This window comes from Heterodontus francisci, chromosome 48 (assembly GCF_036365525.1).
Source record: "Heterodontus francisci isolate sHetFra1 chromosome 48, sHetFra1.hap1, whole genome shotgun sequence".
NCBI lineage: Eukaryota > Metazoa > Chordata > Chondrichthyes > Heterodontiformes > Heterodontidae > Heterodontus > Heterodontus francisci.
In genome coordinates, this window is record NC_090418.1 from 4,898,107 (window position 1) to 4,918,673 (window position 20,567).

General features: G+C 46.3%; 1 protein-coding gene across 4 annotated transcripts in view; it reads right to left on the reverse strand.

Annotated features, from left to right (window-relative positions):
- LOC137357599 (very-long-chain 3-oxoacyl-CoA reductase-like) overlaps positions 1–19,199 on the reverse strand; it is a 29,221-nt gene extending 10,022 nt beyond the window's left edge. Inside the window, exons 1-6 of one of the 4 annotated variants that reach the window (XM_068024056.1) lie at positions 18,983–19,199; positions 13,596–13,642; positions 12,222–12,297; positions 8,320–8,430; positions 6,393–6,460; positions 3,659–3,703 (exon numbers count right to left, since the gene is read on the reverse strand). In XM_068024056.1, coding sequence (XP_067880157.1) covers positions 3,659–3,703; positions 6,393–6,460; positions 8,320–8,430; positions 12,222–12,297; positions 13,596–13,642; positions 18,983–19,151 — 516 coding nt within the window. In that variant the 5' untranslated portion in view covers positions 19,152–19,199. Of the gene's footprint in view, positions 1–3,658; positions 3,704–6,392; positions 6,461–8,319; positions 8,431–12,221; positions 12,298–13,595; positions 13,643–14,957; positions 15,019–15,533; positions 15,574–15,941; positions 15,964–18,982 lie in introns of those variants that run through there. The other 3 variants (XM_068024059.1, XM_068024058.1, XM_068024057.1) reach the window with 3 other exon arrangements.
- Positions 19,200–20,567: the final 1,368 nt, after the last annotated feature.

A 20,567-nucleotide genomic window follows, 5' to 3' on the forward strand; every position in this document is an offset into this window, starting at 1 on the left:
CGGCACCGATACAGTCATCAATGTACCGGAAAAAGAGTTGGGGGAGGGGGCCTGAGTAGGACTGGAACAAAGAATGCTCGACATATCCCACAAAAAGACAGGCATAACTAGGACCCATGCGGGTACCCATAGCGACTGAGCGGAGTTGGGGGGGGGGGGGGAGGGGGAAGGGGGAAAGATGAGCCATATTACAGAAGTAGAAGTCGTCAATCTTAGCGATGCAATAGGTACAGTGTGCAGTATACTCCTGTTACTTCTCAAATCTCAGAGATGATGCAAGAAAATTTGGAATACCACCTCCCCACAGACTGCCTGTTCAAAGCAGCATTTGGTGCAGCTTGGAAGTGAAATTGCTTGATTTTGTGAAGATTTTACTTGAGAAAAGAAGCAGTGCAACTTTATTCTTATTGATATAAGGGATAGTTTGTGCTAAGGGATGGAACACTTTCTATTTTCTATGCTTAGGCATGTACTGGAGTCATCAAGGGGGAGCACATCCAAATGCAGACTAAGGCTCTCTCTACACGGCCAACAACACACTTCAGCTACAACCTCAGAAGGACACCTCCTGTGGTACCAGTGGTGACACTCATCTCTTATTCCCTACACCAACTATTTGAAGGTTAGTGAGTGCAATTCCAACTAAAAGAAAAAGGAGGAACTTGTATTTCTATAGCGCCTTTCATGACTTCAGGATCTCCCAAACTGCTTCACAGACAATGAAGTACTTTTGAAGTATAGTCACTGTAGTAGGAAACGCAACAGCCAGTCTGTGCACAACAAGCTCCCACAAACAGCAATGAAACAAATTACTGGATAATCCGTTTTTGTGATGTTGATGGATAAATATTGGCCAGGACACCAGTGAGAACTCCTCTTCTTCAAAATAGTGCCACAGAATCTTTTACGTCCACCTGAGATGGTTTAACAACTCATTTAAAAGACGGCACCTCCAACAGTGCAGCACTGCCGCAGTACTGCGCTGGGAGTGTCAGCCTAGAATTATGTAGTTGTGGATTTCTGTATTTCAACATATTCTGTATTTCAACATATCGCAATGAATTAACAAACTCTTAAAAGTGCTGGTCATGCTTTTTAAGGAACTAAAAGATATATAACATGGAAACGACACTTGCCTGTTTGGAATTATTAACTAGAGCAGGTTAAAGGTGCATCCTGTTATCATGTAAAGAGCAATTGTACTTCTATTAAAACTTGCTTATGCAACATAAACCTCGAGTTGTGTACGTGCAGATTTGAAGAGTTACAAAACCGCCTGATATTTTAGGAATAAGCAACTACCCCTTTTTATATGTATAAAAAGATGTACTGAAATCCTGTTTGGGAGTCAGCCTGACCAGGAATCGAGTGTGGTATCCTGAGCAGCCTACTCCCAAGCATGCTTGAATAAAATACTGCTTTGCTTCTAACAATCAGTGTATTTGAGTTATTGATAAAGTCGTTAGATTCGACATAGTCAGGTTTCTGGGGTGGGACTTGAACCCGCAATCTTCTCAGAGCTGGAGTGCTACCCACTAAGCCCAGGCTAACACTTAACTAATGCCAAATTAGAGGTGGTTTTCTTCTGTAGCCCCATGCCCAGCAAGAACTGGATTGAGATTTCTTCCATGTCAGACTCATCCGATAAAAGAGTCCTTCAGCCCGCTGGTCAAGGGTGGATTTGAATCCAGATACCAGAGGTGAAAAACCATTGCCTAACTGCAGAAAGCAATTCCCATGCAAAATTAAACAGTAAGATAGAGCTCCCCAATGGCTCAGTGGGATCACCTTCTTTAGACAATATTGACCAGAAGGTCCCAGGATCGGAGAGAGGAAGTATTAATGGAATTAGCATCCTTGAAAGTGGATAAATCAACAGGACCAGATGAAATGTACCCCAGGTGGTTAAAAGATGTCAGGGAGGAAATAGCGGAGGGTCTGTCCATCATTTTCCAGTCCTCACTGGATACAGGTGTGGTGCTGAAGGATTCGAGGACTGCTAACATTGTATCTTTGTTTAAAAAGGGAGCAAGGGATAGACCGAATAATTACAGGCTAGTCAGTCTAACCTTAGTCGTGGGCAAATTATTGGAATCAATTCTGAGATATAGGATAAACTGTCACTTAGAGGGGCATGGATTAATCAAGGATAGTCAACATAGATTTGTTAAGGGAAGATCTTGTCTGACTAATTTGATTGAATCTTTTGAAGAAATAACAGAGGATTGATGAGGGTAGTGCAGTTGATGTGGTCTACATGGATTTTAGCAAGGCTTTTGACAAGGTCCCACATGGCAGACTGGTTAAAAAAATAAAAGCCCATAGGATCCAGGGAAATGTAGCAAGTTGGGTACAAAATTGGCTCAGTGGCAGGTAAAAAAGTGTAATTGCTGACGGGTGTTTTTGCAACTGGAGGGCTGTTTCCAGTGACGTTCCACAGGGCTCAGTTCTAGGTCCCCTGCTTTTTGTGGTGTGTATTAACGATTTGGACCTAAATGTAGGGGGAATGATCAAGAAGTTTGTAGACGACATAAAAATTGGCTGTGTGGTTGTTAGTGAGGAGGATAGCTGTAGGCTGCAGGAAGATATCGATGGACTGGTCAGAAAAGTGGCAAATGGAATTCAACCCAGAGGAGTGTGAGGTGATGAATTTCGGGAGGTCAAACAAGGCAAAGGAATACATGGTTAATGGGAGAATACTGACAGGTGTAGAGGAAGTGAGGGATCTTGGAGTGAATATCCACAGTTCCCTGAAGGTAGCAGGACAGGTTGATAAAGTGGTTAAGAAGGCATATGGAATCCTTTCCTTTATTAGCCAAGGTATAGAATGTAAGAGCAGGGAGGTTATGCTGGAACTGTATAAATAATTAGTCAGGCCACAACTGGAGTACTGTGTGCAGGTCTGGTCACCTCATTACAGAAAGGATGTAATTGCACGAGAGAGGGTACAGAGGAGATTTACGAGGATGTTGCCAGGACTAGAAATATGCAGCTATGAGGAAAGATTGGATAGGCTGAGGGTGTTCTCCTTGAAACAGAGAAGGCTGAGGGGAGATTTGATTGAAATGTACAAAATTGTGATGGGCCTGGATAGAGTAGATGTGAAGGGCTTATTTACCTTAGCAGAGGTCAGTGACTAGGAGACATAGATTTAAAGTAATTGGTAGAAAGATTAGAGGGGAGATGAGGAAAGATTTTTTTCACCCAGAGGGTGGTGGGGGTCCGGAACTCACTGCCTGAAAAGGTAGTAGAGGCAGAAACCCTCAACACATTTAAAAGGTGTCTGGATATGCTCAAGTGCTGTAAGCTGCAGGGCTACGGACCAAATGCTGGAAGGTAGGATTAGGCTGGGTGGCTCATTTTTCAGCCAGCACAGACACGATGGGCCAAGTCGCCTCTTTCTGTGCTGTAAACTTTCTCTGATTGAAACCTGGAGCATCTAGGTGCTGGAGTGGGCAGCTATTGTACTATTGTATTCCGGAGTTCCTGGGGTGGTTGGAAACTGTGGAACAGCCAGAACTGGTCTGCTCTGCCCCTTGCCCAAGAAAGAATCTCACTACAGATGCGACACCACAGTGTCAATTATATGACCTCCACAAACATAAGGGCATTGTCCCTTTAATTAAAATACAGTACATCTCAGTACTTAAATACTTACCATCAGTACAGAAAGGATATTGCAGTTCATAATATTAAGAATTTCCTGAAACATAAAAGCAAAAAAAAATTTAGAAGGTCCTTCCTGGGAACCCCCAGATTTTACACAGCAGTGTTTCTTTTTAATTTGTTTTCCAATTTCTCTCTCCACCCATCCTGACATCACTGCCTCCTATACTGAGGTACAGTTACAATGGGAACTTTCAGATACCTTGCTGAATGGCCAATCTCCGTGTGTGAGCCTAGAGTGTCGGCAGAACAGTTGACCATTTAGCTGCGCCCAATTCTTTCCTCATCAGATGTCTACACACGTTCCATTTCCCACAGGGCTACTGGACAGTGATCTGGAGCAGGAACCTTGGCTAATATCCTCACCCTAGCCCAGCTAATTCAGCAAAGGCCGGGGGGGGGGGGGGGTTAAGCCTTGGGGTTCCATCCACCAAAATCAGAAATAAAGGGTTGGATTTTGCTAATGGCAGCGGATGCGCAAAATGGTGGCAGCGCCACTTGTGATGTTTTCTGCCGCCAATTAGCATAACGATGGTGGCCCCCCCCCCCCCCCCCCATCTTGTGGCAGGGGCGGCACTGGCGACGCCACTTATGGCATCTCCATAACTTACTTAACCTTTGCAGGCACCGAGGACTCCCGTCTCAGTGGTGCCAGCTTTTCAAAGACGGGAAAGTGAAGGCACGTGAGTGCCGCACGTCATGCAGAAGATTGTGAAAGCTTGGTAGCAAATTATATACTAATGCATGCAAAACAGTATTTAACAGATTTAAACTACAATCCCATCGCTTCGCGGCAGAGGTGCCGCCATGGAACTTGGCCATCTCCGAGAAAATCGGAACCCGGCATTACAGCGTCGGGTTCTGTGGTGGGTGAATCTGTGCCAATTCTCCGGCCCCGCCAGAAAACCTGCCTTCCAACAGTGCATAAAATCCTGCCCAAAGTTTCTGTTAATCCTAATTCTTCTGCAGTTCTTTCTTCTGCACAAGGCGCACTGATTGCATGCTGCCCTGTTTAAAAATGGGACATGCCCTGCTTTTCTAAAGCACAAAGATGTTGTTATGCCATGCCACACACAATGCAGTACTCTGCTGCCAAAGTTCAGTTATGCATAACTATGTATGACCCTGATGGATCAATTACAGACCAGATGCTTTCAACAGACCCTAAGGTCAATTGGGGAGAGTAAGCATGACAGTGTGACACCTGAAGTGTAACAAATTCACAGAAATTTAACAGTGTTAGCACAACTTAAGCAGGCAATTTCTCAGCCAGAACACAAGCTGTAATGCATCAGATATTTCGCAGTACATTCTGACCCTCTTGTCAAAGGCCTCAGGCCCAACTAGAGTTGCCAGCTCTGGTTGGATGTATTCCTGGAAGTTTCATCAGTTTCATCATATGACCTCCTGCCTTGAACCCCCTCCCCCTTCCAAATCAAATAGCCTTTCTCCCAATCTTCAATATTTTTATAACTAATAAACAAAAACATTCAAAGAAAATTAAAAATAGACAATTTTTTCAGCCCCTTTGATTTGTTTTTCTCTTGGGTTGCTTACAGCATTGTCTAGGTGATTAATCTTTATTCCTGGAGACTCTAGGTCAATCCTGTAAGTTGGCAACCTTAGGTCCAGCCCCAGAAGAAGCACTCCTTACTGTCAAAGTGTTGGAGAAATTTTCTGAGCTTTGCTAATTATTACATAACTTTGTAGAAGCAGAAAAGCAGGACACAGCTTGTAGCTAATCTAACCACACCAACGGTCATAAATTGTAGACGAGCAGCTAACCACAATCAACTGTCACAAGATGTAGACAGAGTTCATGGCAAATGTGGGGAAGTGGGCAAAGAATATTCTGCTGAACCTTCTGCTTTGCAAATTGCTTGTGCAACCCAGACAGACGTTAGCAATGGACTTGCAGCCTTATGCGAAGCTGACCTCGGACTGTGCATGATGTATAGTCTCGTAGGCAGTCCTGTGGTTATCTTGCGGTTAAATGTCTGATTGAGAAACTGTCTGTTCTGCCTCTGATATACTATATAAGTCCACGGCGATCTGTAACTGGGGGGAGTAGCACTGAACCGCATTTAGGTAAGGTGTTATTCCCCATGATATCATGCAATAAAGGGTTTGATTCTCAACGTCTGAGTCCGGAGAATTTGTTCAACAATTGGGGACAATCTGGATTTTCTCCAACACAAAGCAACACTTTTCCATTTCACACTCTCACTCTTTGACTTTTGAACATTTGCTGCTGAGTCAGCTCCTACTTTGTGTTGTGGACCCACGAGGAAAAGTGCCAGCAAATCTTCAAAACTCATTTCACGTTTGTCCTTTATAACCACACAGAGGAGACTTTCGTTCCAACAGCTGACTCCCTGAGGTGAATGTTCTGCAGAAACCAGTCCTAACAAGGAGCAAGCACGACGTGGAGAAGGAAAGTGGGAGGGGAAGGAGGCAGGGTCTGAGGACAAGCTGTGCATCAACTTCAACCTGAAATAGAGAGAAATGGAACCTAAAATGAACTTAAAGGGTTAGAAGATGAGTAGATGATGAGGGTGGATGGAATCTCATATGGAGCATAAACACCGGCATAAACTAGTTGTGCTGAAAGGATCTACAGCACAGAAATAGGCCTATGTAATTCTAGTGAGATCTTGGACTGTATAATGGGCCAGATAATTGTCCTATGTAACACACAGTCTAAGGCAATGTGTAATGTACCACACCTTTTCAACATCTGGGACATCTAGAAAGTAACATGGAAGCATCTGGTAGGTCTTCCCAACATTGTTCACTGAAACAAAGAAAATTACAATTAGATCAGCATCACGTCATTAAATGTCCAACTTTGTTACCCCTTCCACCCAGTTACCTGTGTTACTGACTGTGGACTGGATTTTATCTTCGGCAGACGGGAATTTGCCACCGACGTGAACCCGCTTCTGCCTAGCCCGGGGATCCGTCCCGCATTTTATGGGTCCCCGGGCTTTAATTGTCCCCAGGTGGGACTTCCACTCACTTGAGGGAGGAAGTCCTGCCTCAGTGAGCTGCCGGCCGCCGGCAGCGCCACTGGGAGCAGTGACCACTGCTGGGACTGCAGCCCAGCCGAACCATGAGCTGAATTTTACGCCGCCCCAGCAAGTTGGATGGTGGCGTGGGGGCGGCGTAAAATTGATTTGGAGGTACCGGTAGGCCAAGCCGCCCCACTTCCGCCTCTGGCCAAGTTTACAGCGTCTGGCTGGGGGTGGGAAACGGCCCGCCTGCCCGAGGCCAATCAAGGCCCTTCAGTGGCCACTAAAGGGCCCTCGCCCGCCTCCATGGGTATTTTACCCATGGCAAGCGAGTGTGCTTGGTACGTTAGAGGCCGCCCCGCGATAGCATGCCAGCCTTTCCACGCCCCTGGGGGGGACATGGCAATTAGGCACAGGGTGCCCAATTGAGGGCCGTCCTCGCCTCCCAACCCATCCCTGGGGCCCAAGACATCCCCCTCCCCCCCCCCAAACAACCATGCAAGCCTTACCAAGAAAGAACTGATTCCACCTCGTAAGGCATGCCCCTACTTACCTTCCCTCTTCGATCCATGGCTTTGGCTGGGCTGCAGTCCCAGCAGTGGCCACTGCTCCCAGTGGCGCTGCTGGGACTAAGAGCTGCTGGCCCACTGATTGGCCGGCAGCTCACTGAGGCGAGACTTCCTCCCTCAAGCGGGTGGAAGTCCCTCCTCGGGACAGTTAAAGCCCGGGGACTCTTAAAATGCAGGACAGATCCCCGGGCTAGGCGGAAGCAGGTTCGCCACCCACTTTCATGTCGATGGCGAATTCCCACCCGCCTAAGGTAAAATCCAGCCCAATGGATCGAGGAGGGAAAGTAAGTAGGGGCATGCCTCACCAGGGGGAATCGGTCGTATCTTGGTGTGGCTGGAGTGGTCGTTTGGGAGGAGGGGGGGGGGGTGTCTTGGGTCCCAGGGGTGGGTTGGGAGGTGGGGGGTGGCCCACAATCAGGCACCCTGTGCCTGATTGCCATACCCCACCCCACCCCGGGGCGCAGAAAGGCCGGCAGCTATCGCTGGACAGCCTTTCATGTCCCCAGCACACCCGCTTGCCACGGGTAAAATACCCATGGTGGCGGGCGAAGGTCCTTAAGTGGCTGTTAAATGGCCACTTAAGAGCCTTGATTGGCCTCGGGTGGGCGGGCCGTTTCACCACCACCCCCAACCGACACTGTAAACTTGGCTGGAGGCGTAAGCGGGGTGGGTAGTTTTCCCGGAGCCTCCCAATTTTATGCCGTCCCCACGCCACCATCCGACCCGCTGGGGTGGCATAAAATTCAGCCCTGTATCTCGACTGATGTTAATCCAGCTCCCTCACACTGTCACGCAGTAACCCCTCTCCTCCAGTGACGTGTGTTACTGACTGTATCTCTACTGCTGATAATCCAGTTCTGTAAAAAGCTGTCAATGTTGTGGAGTAAAACAAACTAAATTTGAATTTGTGATCATTCTGTGTAACTATTTGATAAATGCTCTCTGATGGTGAACTCCTCCCATCTTTTAAAACACCTGAATTAAATTATTTACATTAGTAACTCTTTCCTCCAGTCTTTGATTGCTCTTACATTTCCTGTAAAGTCTAAACTTTGGGAACGAAGTGAAATTACCCAGGATTCCAATGTTCAGATCCTTCAGCGCTGCTTCGATTGGCCCATAGATTTCGGCACCAAAAGTAAAGTCGGCCTGAACAATCTTGGTTTTCTTGCCATGCTCCTGTTCTGCAATTACCCAGAGAGGAACAAGTCATCATTCCACAGTCTCAATAACTTCCACAATCACTCGAAATGTCCTCTCACCCAACCATCAAATAATACAGCACAGGTTTGAAAGTTCTGGTGATGAGGCATTCTGCCAAATGACTTTGGCAGTCTGCTTGGGGAACCATCTGACTGGATCCACCATTCAGCCTGTGCTGGCTCTTTGAAAGGGTACTCTCACTCCTCATTTTATGTCTGATAGAATTAGTCTCACTCCTCTGCTCTTTCCCCATAGAGCTGCAAAATTTTCCCCTTCAATTATTTATCCAATTTCCTTTTGAAAGTTACTACTGAATCTGCTTCCTTTGGACAGTGCCTTCCAGATTATAATAACTCGCTGAGTAAAAAAACTTCTCATGTCTCCTCTGGTTCTTTTGCCAATTATCTTAAATCTGTCACCTCTCGTTACCAACCATTCCGTCCTTGGCAATAGTTTCTCCTTAATTACTCTGTAAAAATGTTTCATGAATTTGAATCTCTCTACAAAATCTCCCAACCTTTTTTGCTCTGAGAGAATAAATCTAGCTTCTCCAGTCTCTCCACTTAGCTGAACTCCCACATCACTGTTGCTATTCTAATAAATCTTCTTTGCATCCTCCCTAAAGCCTTGACATCCTTCTTAAAATGTAGTGCCCAGAATTGTACGCTAAACCGCAGCTGGGGCCTAGCATCTTTGTATCACAGCGCCCAATGCACAATGGGTATTATTTTAAATTTTAGAACAAAAGTAGCTTTTCTTCCAACACTGGAATGTCTAACGTTGCTTTTCAATGGGGAGTGTGGACTGTGGATAAGGTGAAGTAAGTGAAAAGATGCAGCCAGCTTCTCACCCAACCAGATTCGGGTCAAATTGTCCCATTTTGGAGTAACTTATGAGATATTTTAATGTGTAAATCTTAATGCCAAAAGCAATAGTTTTCCCACTTTGCGTTCCTATCTCATGATGTGGAATCATTAGTTACCGAGGTTTTCACTTACTATTCAACAGCTATGAAACAGTGAGCGGTGAATTTTTTATCCCCAAAAATATACTTTATTCATAAAAATCTGTAAAAAATACATTACAAAACAGTACCGAGATGACATTCCAAAAAGTGCAAAGGAAATCAGTTTTCTTTAGTACAGGAGTGAGTTGCCTCACAACCCTTCCATTTCATTTTACATGCCATGGTGTATACATATCTGGTGTATACAGCCCAAGGCATTTCCCATGGATCCAGCCCCTCAGTTCTCCTTGGTGGGAGGACCTTACACAGTGGTCTTTCCCCATTGAGCCTTTGCTGCGGCTGCCCCAAGCTTTAGTGCGTCCCTCAGCACGTAGTCCTGGATATTGGAATGTGCCAGTCTGCAACATTCGGTCGTGGACAACTCTTTGCGCTGGAAAACCAGCAAAGCTTCGGGCAGACCAAAGAACGTCTTTCACCGAATTGATGGTCCTCCAGCAGCAGTTGATGTTTGTCTCGGTGTGCGTCCCTGGGAACAGCCCGTAGAGCATAGGCTCCTGTGTTACCGAGCTGCTTGGGATGAACTGCGACAAAAACCACTGCATCTCTTTCCACACCTGCTTTGCAAAGACACATTCCAGAATGAGGTGGGCAACTGTCTCTTCCCCACCACAGCCACCTCGAGGACAGCGTGTGGAGGGGGCGAGACTCCGGGCATGCAGGAAGGATCTGACAGGGAGGGCCCTTCTCACCACCAGCCAAGCTATGTCTTGGTGCTTGTTTGAAAGTTCTGGTGATGAGGCATTCTGCCAAATGACTTTGGCGGTCTGCTTGGGGAACCATCTGACTGGATCCACCATCTCCTTTTCCCGTAGGGCCCGGAGGACATTCCGTGCAGACCACTGCCTGATGGATTGATGGTCAATTTGTTTTCCCGCAGAAACTTTCCCACCAAGGATAGATGGTATAGCACGGTCCAAATGGATGGAGCTTTCCGCGGCAGTGACCAGACCCATCCATCGTAACATCAGGGACAGATAGAACCTCAACACGTAGTGACACTTGGTGTTTGCGTACTGGGGCTCTACGCACAGCTTGATGCAGCCGTACACGAAGGTGTTCATCAGGATGAGGGCGACGTTGGGTACATTTTTCCTGCCCTTATCCAGAGGTTTGAACATCGTGTCCCTCCGGACCCGGTCCAATTTAAGTCTCCAGATAAAGTGGAAAATGGCTCGGGTGACCGCCAAGGCGCTGGAGTGGGGTATGGGCCAGACTTGCGCCACATACAGCAACAATGTGAGTACCTCGCACCTGATGACCAGGTTTTTACCTACAATGGAGAGAAATCGCTGCTCCCACATGCTCAGTTTATGGTGTACTCTGGTTAATCGCTCCTTCCAGGTTTTGGCGCACGCCCCAGCCCTTCCAAACCATATCCCCAGCACCTTCAGGTAGTCTGACCTGACGGTGAAGGGGACAAAGGATCGGTCAGCCCAGTTCCCAATGAACATGGCCTCACTCTTGCCGTGGTTAACTTTGGCTCCCAAGGCCAGTTCGAACTGGTCGCAGATGCTCATTAGTCTGCGCACGGACAGCGGATCCGAGCAGAAGACGGCGACATCGTCCATGTACAGGGAGATTTTTACCGGAGTGCCTCTGCTGCCTGGGATTGCCACCCCTCTTTATGCCCTCATCCTTCCTAATAGACTCAGCAAAGGGTTCAATACAGCAAACAAACAAGACAGGGGAGAGAGGACAGCCCTGTCTGACTCCAGATTGGATCGGGAAACTTCTGATTCCGACCCATTGATTGAGACTGCGCTACTGATGTTTGTGTAGATCAGTTTGATCCAATTGCAGATTCCCTCCCCAAACTCCATTTTGGAGAGCCCATCCATCATGTATGTGTGCGATATCCTGTCAAAAGCCTTCTCCTGGTCCAAGCTGATGAGGCAGGTGTCCACCCTCCTGCCCTATACATAGGCGATCATATCCCTGAGTAGCTCAAGACTATCAGAGATCTTCCCGCGGGTACAGTGCAGGTCTGGTCAGGGTGAATCACCAACTCCAGAGCAGACTTGACCCAACTGGCAATGAGTTTGGACAGAATCTTGTAGTCAACATTAAGCAGTGAGATGGGCTGCCAATTTCTGATTTTCATCCTCTCTCCCTTCCACTTGTAGATGAGGGTGATGATGCCTTTCCCCATGGATTCTGACATGCTGCCGGCCAGAAGCATACTTATAAGCAGTGAATGTGCTGGTTACTCTGAATGAGATGTGAAACTCTGCTTCCACTGGTTTCTCATTGCCTATACCCAGGGATCTTCCCTCCTCTCCTGGAGACACTGACCCTCACAGGGGTACCTTTCTCACTGAGTGCTGCTTTGGATGCTTTGCCCAAAAAGGCAATTCTTCATATGAGAGTGCAGGCAATGTGTGAGAGTAGGCTATTCAACAGTGAGGGCCATCACAGCTGAGCTAGATCCTCACCAGTTGCACTTTCAAGGAATACAAATTAGACAGTGAACAGCAGGAGTAAGCCTGGCTGATTTTTAATTCCGCTGTAACCCAGGGACACCGAAGCTAATTATAATAGCAAATAGCTAATTTAGTCGTGATTATGAAACAGCAGAAATGCAGAAAGACTATGTCATCATGTGTGGTTGACACAAGATTACTGACCTACTGTGCCTCCATAGGGTCTATGCAGTGGGATCAATTTTGCATTGATCTTAGCAATGAGGTGCTGCAGACACAATGGGCTGAACAACTTCCTTCTGTGGGAATCTTCGACAGATCTTACCTATTTCCTCTGCTGTGGCTCTCAGCTTCTCCAAAGACCGGCTGATCAGCACCACGTTGAGCCCCCTTCTTGCCAACTGCGAATCAGGAAAAGAAATGCATTAATCCAGTGGGACACTGGTTAGTAAAGGCCACTTGGGCCAAGTTGAGGACTGTGCCAGCACCATACAGCACTGAGAAGATTCTGCTGTGATCGGATATCGCAATACAATGTTCCAACAGAAGAAAAGGAGGAGTTCCCTAGCAGCTCAACATCTGATTCCACTGTCCCAGTGTAGTACTGAGGCATATAGACCAGAAAGATCCCAGATTTCTGCTGAAATAGCTGGTATCAGCCGGGGCATTATTTGTGTACCAATGTTGTCCTCAGTATCCTTGGGAGAAGGGAAAATAATTGAGCCAGGCTTCCAGCTCCCAAACACTGTCTGGGTTCGTCTCCAGCATGATGCTTTGACAATTAACAGGCCTGCTAACACCCGCTGGATGGGCTCTGTCATGAAGAATGGCCACGATAAATACTGGAGGATGGCCATCAACAGTGGACCTGTACCCTAACAGGACACACCTCCTTCATGAGAGGTGGAGAGAAAATTTGGAAAACAAAGCTGAATATTTTAAAAATACGACAACTATTTGCATTCATATAGTGTCTTTAACGTGGTTAAACGTTTCAAGGCACTTCACAGGAGCATTATCAGACATAATCTGAAAGCAAGCCACATAAGGAGATATCAGGAGAGGTGACCAAAAGTTTGGTCAAACAGGTAGGTTTTAAGGAATGCTTTAAAGGTTGAGAGAGAGCCAGAGAGGTTTAGGAGGGAATTCCAGACTTTGGAGCCTGGGCAGCTGAAGGCTTGGTTGCCGATGGTCGAGCAGAGAAAATCAGGGAGACAAAAGAGGCCAGTTGGAAGAACACAGAGATCTCAGAGGGTTAAGGCTAGAGGAGGTTAAAGAGATAGGGAGAGGGTGAGGCCATGAAAAATTTGAACACGAGGATGGGAATTTTAAATCAAGGCGTTGCTGGACAGGAAACAGGCCACTGAGCATGGGAGTAATGGGTGAAAGGGACTTAGTGCATGTTTGGATACGGGCAGCAGAGTTTTAGATGACCATGAGTTTACGGAAGGCGGCAGGTCTGTCGAGAGGCCAACAGAATGGCCAAGTCTGGGGACACCAAAAACATGGTAGCAAATATATGCAAACATAACCAAGCTCATCTCTGTAATAGTTCAATTACAAAACAGATAGTAAAGAACAGGGGGAGTAGGATTAATTGGATAGCTAACAAAGAGTGACAATGGGCTGAATGGCCTTGTTCTCTGCTGTACCATTCTATGAATATAGACAATACTTCAAGGTCAAAGATTTGTATTACCTCATGAGCATAGGCTTTTCCAATTCCATCAGTTGCACCTGTTACAACTAGAAACATGAACTGGTTAAAGACCCATTTTACTAATGTACAATTCATTTATGCTGAACTAAATTTTCCTTTCTTACTGAATACCATCTCCCCACCTCCTATCTACTTTCCACTCTGGGTCTCCTAAACTTCAGTATATTGTCCTACATGCTCAGTCTTCCCCTTCTCTATTGTCGCAATGTTGAAACAGAGTCTGCTTCCCACTCGCTAACCCATTATCTCACCTCCCTCTTTATCCCTTTTCTCCTACAAACTATAGGCTTTTAAATCCCAAGCTTAGTGTCACCTGACCATCTCTTCTCGGTTTCACATCCCACCACCCCCACCCCTGCCATTTTGCAATCTTGGCTGCTTACTTTAGTTGCTCGGCAATGTATTAAATACCTTGGCTAAAGGACTGGTTATAGATGAGCTGGTCATCTCTAAAGGTAGAGTGCTAAAGATTTCAAGGAAGACTTGCATTTTCATATCGCCTTTCACAACCTCAGGACCTCCCAAAGCATTTTACAGCCAACCTTTGAAGCATAGTCACTGTTGTAATGTTGGAATCAGAGCAGTCAACCTAAGCGGAGCAAGCTCCCACAAACAGCAAAGTGATAATTTGGTTGAGGTATAAATATTGTTGGTTGAGGGATGAATATTGGCCAAGACACTGGCAAAGACCTCCCCTGCTCTTTTTCAAAAAATGCCATGGAATCTTTCACGTCCACCTGAAAGGGCAGACAGGGGCCTTAGTTTAACATCTCATCCAAAAGGCAGCACATCCAACAGTGTAGTGCTCCTTCAGTACTGGCACTGGGAGTGTCAGCCTGGGCTCAAGTCTCTGGAGGTGCGAACACACGACCTTCTGAACTCAAAAGGAGTGAGTGCTACTGACTGAGCCACCGATGACAACTTGAGGGAATTTGTTTTTCTTTTACTGGTCACTTAGCTGTGATAACAGTGCCTGAATATGGGATGAGACTGAGGAGAAAAGCTGGAAAAACCATCTACCACATGCACTTCACTCTCCAACACAGTTTAGCTTAGAGACAGTTTAACCAGGCAAACAGTATTGGAGGCACTCTAACCTAGATTCGGGGGCCTCGAGAGCTTTAAACTTGGAGCCATCGTTAAGAATTTAAATTTGTTTTTATACATAGACAGAGTCTGCAGTCCTGTCCAGCTATTCAAATACAGAATCAACCAGTGCGTTCAAATACAGAATCAACCAGTGCGTTCAAATACAGAATCAACCAGTGCGTTCAAATACAGAATCAACCAGTGCGTTCAAATACAGAATCAAAAACGCTTGTAAGTTAAGAACATACTCACAGCGAACAAGATTACATAAGATGCAGTCACACACACTGTAGACCATTAAGCTCAATCCGCCAGACGTCTCCCTTCTTCCCAACTCACATTACAAGTGATTCTGCTTTTCAATTTGGCTAAAAGGCCATTAAAAGTCGGTTCAAGGACACAGCTCACCACCACCATTTCTAAGGCAATTAGGGATATGTAATAAATGCTAGCCTTGCCAGCAATGCTCACATCCCAAGAACAAATATTAAAAAAATTACATCACCTACCTCCTCCATGGACCCGTCATGCTTGGTTTTACATTAGGTGTTGGCTGAACCTATCAGAACATTATATAAAGTACCTTACCTATTTACATGTAAAAAAGAATAAACATGCTGTAAATGACTCTAAGATGATCCAAACCTATTTTATAGAGTCATCGAGAGATGCAGCACCGAAACAGGCCCTTCGGCCCACCGAATCCATGCCAACCATCAACCACCCATTTATACTAATCCCATTTTCCCTCTCACATCCCCACCTTCCCTCAATTCTCCTACCACCTACCTACACTAGGGGCAATTTTTTTTACAATGGCCAATTTACCTATCAACCCGCAAGTCTTTGGCATGCAGGAGGAAACTGGAGCACCCGGAGAAAACCCACGTGGTCACAGGGAGGACTTGCAAACTCCGCACAGGCAGTACTCAGAACTGAACCCCGGTCACTGGAGCTGTGTGGCTGCGGTGCTAGCCACTGTGCCGCCAATGAGTTATATAATGAGTTACAGCCATATAGATTTGTTGATCATCTACTAATACTTGCAAGTATTTTTAATTCTAAATATTTTAACTACAGAACTAAAACTGAAAGCAACTGAAGTGATTTGTTTCACCTCAAATGAATTTCTTAACACTTTCGCAAATCTAAACTTCTAAAAGCACAGTCGTCTAATAGATTAACAAGCCGCTGAAAAATCATTTCTTTAAATCTCCCCGTTGGCTTTTTTCTCACCAATCATTTTAAATCAGAATTGTCCAGTCACTCACTCACGCCTCCACCAGGGGAGACCCACCAGAACTCCCCATTCTGATCACTATCCAGAAATCCTTCATGGAGATGCTGCTGTATGGAAGGGGTCTCAGGTGAGGTCAAAAAAGCTTTTGCTGTGATACCTCAACCCCCTCCTGCTGTGATGGCCCCAACTCTATCTCCCACACCGTGGTCCAAGAGCGCTGTCAACATTCAATATTTAGGTTTTCACACCAATGCAGGTAGACATTAATGTCTCTAGCATTTCAAAATGTTTTTAGAAAAGTGTTTATCTTCATTTATCTCCGATTGCAAGATTGAAAGAATGCCAGATTCATTCCTGAATGCAGTGGCTTTACTACTTATGCCAAGTGGCTATTTTTCCAGTTATAGTGGCAGGCTCTTCAAGTGTAAGAGGCAACACAGCAGACCCCGATTCTACTGTCACCCCAAAACCCCTTCCAATATCCACTCTTTCCAGAGAAGGTTCACAGGAAACAAGTTTAATTTGTTTCCAACCCTCCTCCCATTCTCTCTCCTCCTCAGCTCAGGGGCATTAAGACTCAATGGAGAGAAAGGCTTGCATTTCTATGGCGCCTTTCATGATCTCAGGACATCCCACAGTAGTTTACAGCCAATGATGTTTTGAAGTGTAGTCACCGTTGCAATGGAGGCAACATGGTAGCCAATTTGCTCACAGCTAGGTTCTACAATCAGGAATGAGATAAGGACTAGATAATCCATTGAGGGATAAACATTGGCCAGGACACTGGGAGAAAACCCTTGCTCTTCTTCAAATAGTGCATGAAATCTTTAACATCCACCTGAGAGGGTAGACAGGATCTCAGTTTAACATCTCATCAAAGTAATGGTGCAGCGCTCCCTCAGTACTGCACTGGGAGTGTCAGCCTAGATTTTATAATCAAATCTTTGGAGTGGGACTTGAACCCCTACCCTTCTAACTCAGAAGCGAGAGAGAGCCATAGCTGACTACCCTGCAGCACGTCAATGCTGCCTGGGCTAAAACCATTCAATTACATTTTAAGGCATGAATTAACAATTGAGAGAGCACATATGTAAAACTAGGCAAAGAGAGCACCTACTTCAAAATAATGTTATTTTTGCTCCTTCAGGGTGGCTTCCCAAGTGAATTTTGGGAATCAGAATATTCTGGAAACAGACTAATCTCAGAAAAATTCCCCAATACAACCACTGTGAGGCAACTATGGAGTGACCTCTGCATGGCGTATGCCTGGGCGAATTTATGGAGGTTGAGAGTTGCCCAGTCGTCAAAACCCCCCTCTCGGTCTTTCTGGTGGGGTCCAAAGGAGTGCAGGGCACGACGTTTGGCACCAGTATGGCTGCAGGAACTGCCGGAAACATGCCAAAGGTGACACATGACCGCCTACGGGGTTCCGCTCCGGATTATCTGTTAGGGTTTACTCCCTTAGCCTTGGTCTCTCCCGAGACGCCCACAAGGCAGTGGGGTTGTTGGGGCCCCTACACAGGTGTAGGATGGTGCCGGTGGGAAGAGGGGATGCGAGAGGGAGGGGTAGAGGGAGGGGGGGCGAGGGGGAGCTGGGAAGGGGGCTGTAAGGGGGTGGGGGGGTGCAGGGGAAGGGGGCACGGGGGAAGATGGTGCAAGGGGGGGCGGGCTGGGACGGGGTGAGCTGAGCGGGTGGAGCAGGGAAGGGGGGGAGAAAGGAGAGGGGGGGGGAGAAAGGAGAGGGGGGGGGAGAAAGGAGAGGGGGGGGGAGAAAGGAGAGGGGGGGGGAGAAAGGAGAGGGGGGGGAGAAAGGAGAGGGGGAAAGGAGGGAAAGCGGGTGCAGGTAATAAGCCATTTCCTCAGTGCCCACCATCGACGTCCGGAAAGCTCATCCACATCCTTCGGGAGGTGAAGCATCTTTTGGCAGACTTACAGAGGTGATTACATTCGTTATGGGGTTTTTTTTGCAGTGGTTTAAATAAAGGTATGCAGCATTGCCGACAGTGCGTGGATTTTTTGGGTGATCGGGGCACCTTTTCTCAAGACTTCCCTAGGGTCCCGCTGCTCCTTCTTCACCTCAATGGACTTACCACATGCCCTGGCTGCAGACACTCTGGACTGTGAAAACAGCAGGATCGGAGATTAAAGTTTCGACAGCTGTGCTCGTCAGTTTCATCCGGATCAATTTCATTGAGAAAACAAAGAGCAGGTGTGGCTGGGGGAGGGCAGTGGGCCCAGGTAACATACACTAAACTAACTGTTAGCTTTTAGTTAGGGCTAAATACAACCACACCACTCACAAATAGCCATCCATAATATATAAATTTGTGATGTTGCACACTCCTTACCTTTATGTCCTACCTCGGGGGCGGGGGGAAATCAGCCAGAACTTCCCATTCTGATCACTATCCAGAAACCCTTCCCTGGTGATGTAAATATGTATGTGTGTGTGTGCACACAAGTGCTTTGGAGGCAGGGGGAGTGTCAGGTGACTACAATTTGGCCTCTGCTGTGATGCAAATAGACCCTGCCTATTAGGGGCGGCACAGTGGTTAGCACTGCAGCCTCACAGCTCCAGCGACCCAGGTTCGATTCTGGGTACTGCCTGTGTGGAATTTGCAAGTTCTCCCTGTGTCTGCGTGGGTTTTCTCCGGGTGCTCCGGTTTCCTCCCACAGCCAAAAGACTTGCAGGTTGATAGGTAAATTGGCCATTATAAATTTCCCTAGTATAGGTAGGTGGTAGGGGAATATAGGGACAGGTGAGGATGTGATAGGAATGTGGGATTAGTGTAAATGGTGTGGTTAATGGTCGGCACAGACTCGGTGGGCCGAAGGGCCTGTTTCAGTGCTGTATCTCTAAATCTAAAAAAAAAATCTAAATCTGCCAACATTCACGGTTTAGGTCTACATGCAAGTACCTGCCACGTGGGGTCAGGTGGTAGAAAGTGACTGTGCCGCGAGTTCGCAACCCAGAAAAGAATCTTCAGCGTCAGAAGACAGCAAGAAAATCTGAGCAAAAAACAAACCACAACCTTACCAGCCCATTCCCCGTAGGACGTCAGGTTTGTTTTCCAAATTTTGGCAAGGATGTAAGTCCTGATGCCAACTAGGAGCTTCCAACTGTACTTAGCAAAGTAGTAGAGGCATGTCACTGTGCCAATCAATGCCAGGGTGCCATTCTGCAAAGAGTCTGCAAAAAGCAGCATTGTCAGACCAAGTTCTGCAAGGTTCAAAGTCAAAAGTCTTCTTTGGTACCTCTTTATGGGTTATTTGTACTGTACGGAGTGAGCCCTTCCCCTTTCACTTAATCTAATTGGACATCCCTAAGTGATTGGCATGTCAGTCCTGCACTCATTTCTTCACTCACATGTTTACTGAACTTCATTATGAGATTTCAACTCTGAGTTAACAGCAGTTAAACTTCAAATGCATTTTCTCTGTACTTTCCACACAAATGTCTCTTTCAGCCCCAATTCCCTACCTCTCCCTCCCCACAACTTAGAACTGGATCTATTTGAGCCAAGACTTATTGGACATATTTACTGTCAGTCTGATTTATTGTGAATTGCTCTCACAACCTCACAGATTTTTTAAAATTAATACAGATGTATGCAGATGTGTGTTTCTATACTCATTCAAAAAATAAATCCTATTGAAATTTGTGTATTCAATTAACCCACCCCTGGCTCAGTTGCAATGGGAGGTGTGGGACTGAGCTCCAGAGCCTAGGAGTTGCTGATCCCAGTGACAATGGATTATGCCTGTGCAGTGTGCCCCGGTTTACTAACCAGTACTGTGTCAGCTGTGGCTCAATGAGTAGCATTCTCACTCTTTGTTAGTTCAAGCCTCACTCCAGAATGTGAGCACAAAATCTGGGCTGTCACTTCCAGTGCAGTGAAAGGTGCTATAGAAATGCAAGGCTTTCTTTCCAAAGCCTTCCACAACTGGTGGTTATCACAGAATGTTAATATAGACAGTAACCTACAAACTGGCATACACTTGCAGTTTAGATAGCCTGTCTGTCACTTAATAATGAGGCATTCATTCTGGACGGTTTAGGGCTTGAAGTTGTTCTGATGCAAATTCAGTCGACGTAAGTACGCTCCTAGGCTGTGAAGTATGCTGGACTCACATTTCCCATTCGAATGCTTGTGGTAACTCAAACAATATGTTTTTTTTATAAAGAGAGGTCTGCTATATTATGCATGTACAATGCATTATTCTGCAACGAAGGTGATAGCTCTTTTAATTGAATCCTTAAGTAGACGTTGGGTTACCCCAGTATGATCATAAAAGAAGTCTAACTAAAAGCCCCCTTTTTAGAGGGGCAAAACTAATAAATACCCAAACCATACAAAAGACAAAGAATGGAGCTTGGGTCTGAAGAGAAACCAGAAGTTGAGGAGCTGCCACTTCAAATAATGGAACTGAGACTGCAACCGCTCACACTCCTTACAGGCATGGAACATAGACATATCCAAGCCACAAAAGTTACAAGTGGCTTGAGAGTCTGTGAAGCAACTTCACAGTAGTAAAAGTATTGTGGGAGTGCTGCACTCTTAGTAGGTGCTATCATGTGGTTGAGATATGAGAGCAAGGTCCTCTCCAGAGATCCCATGGCC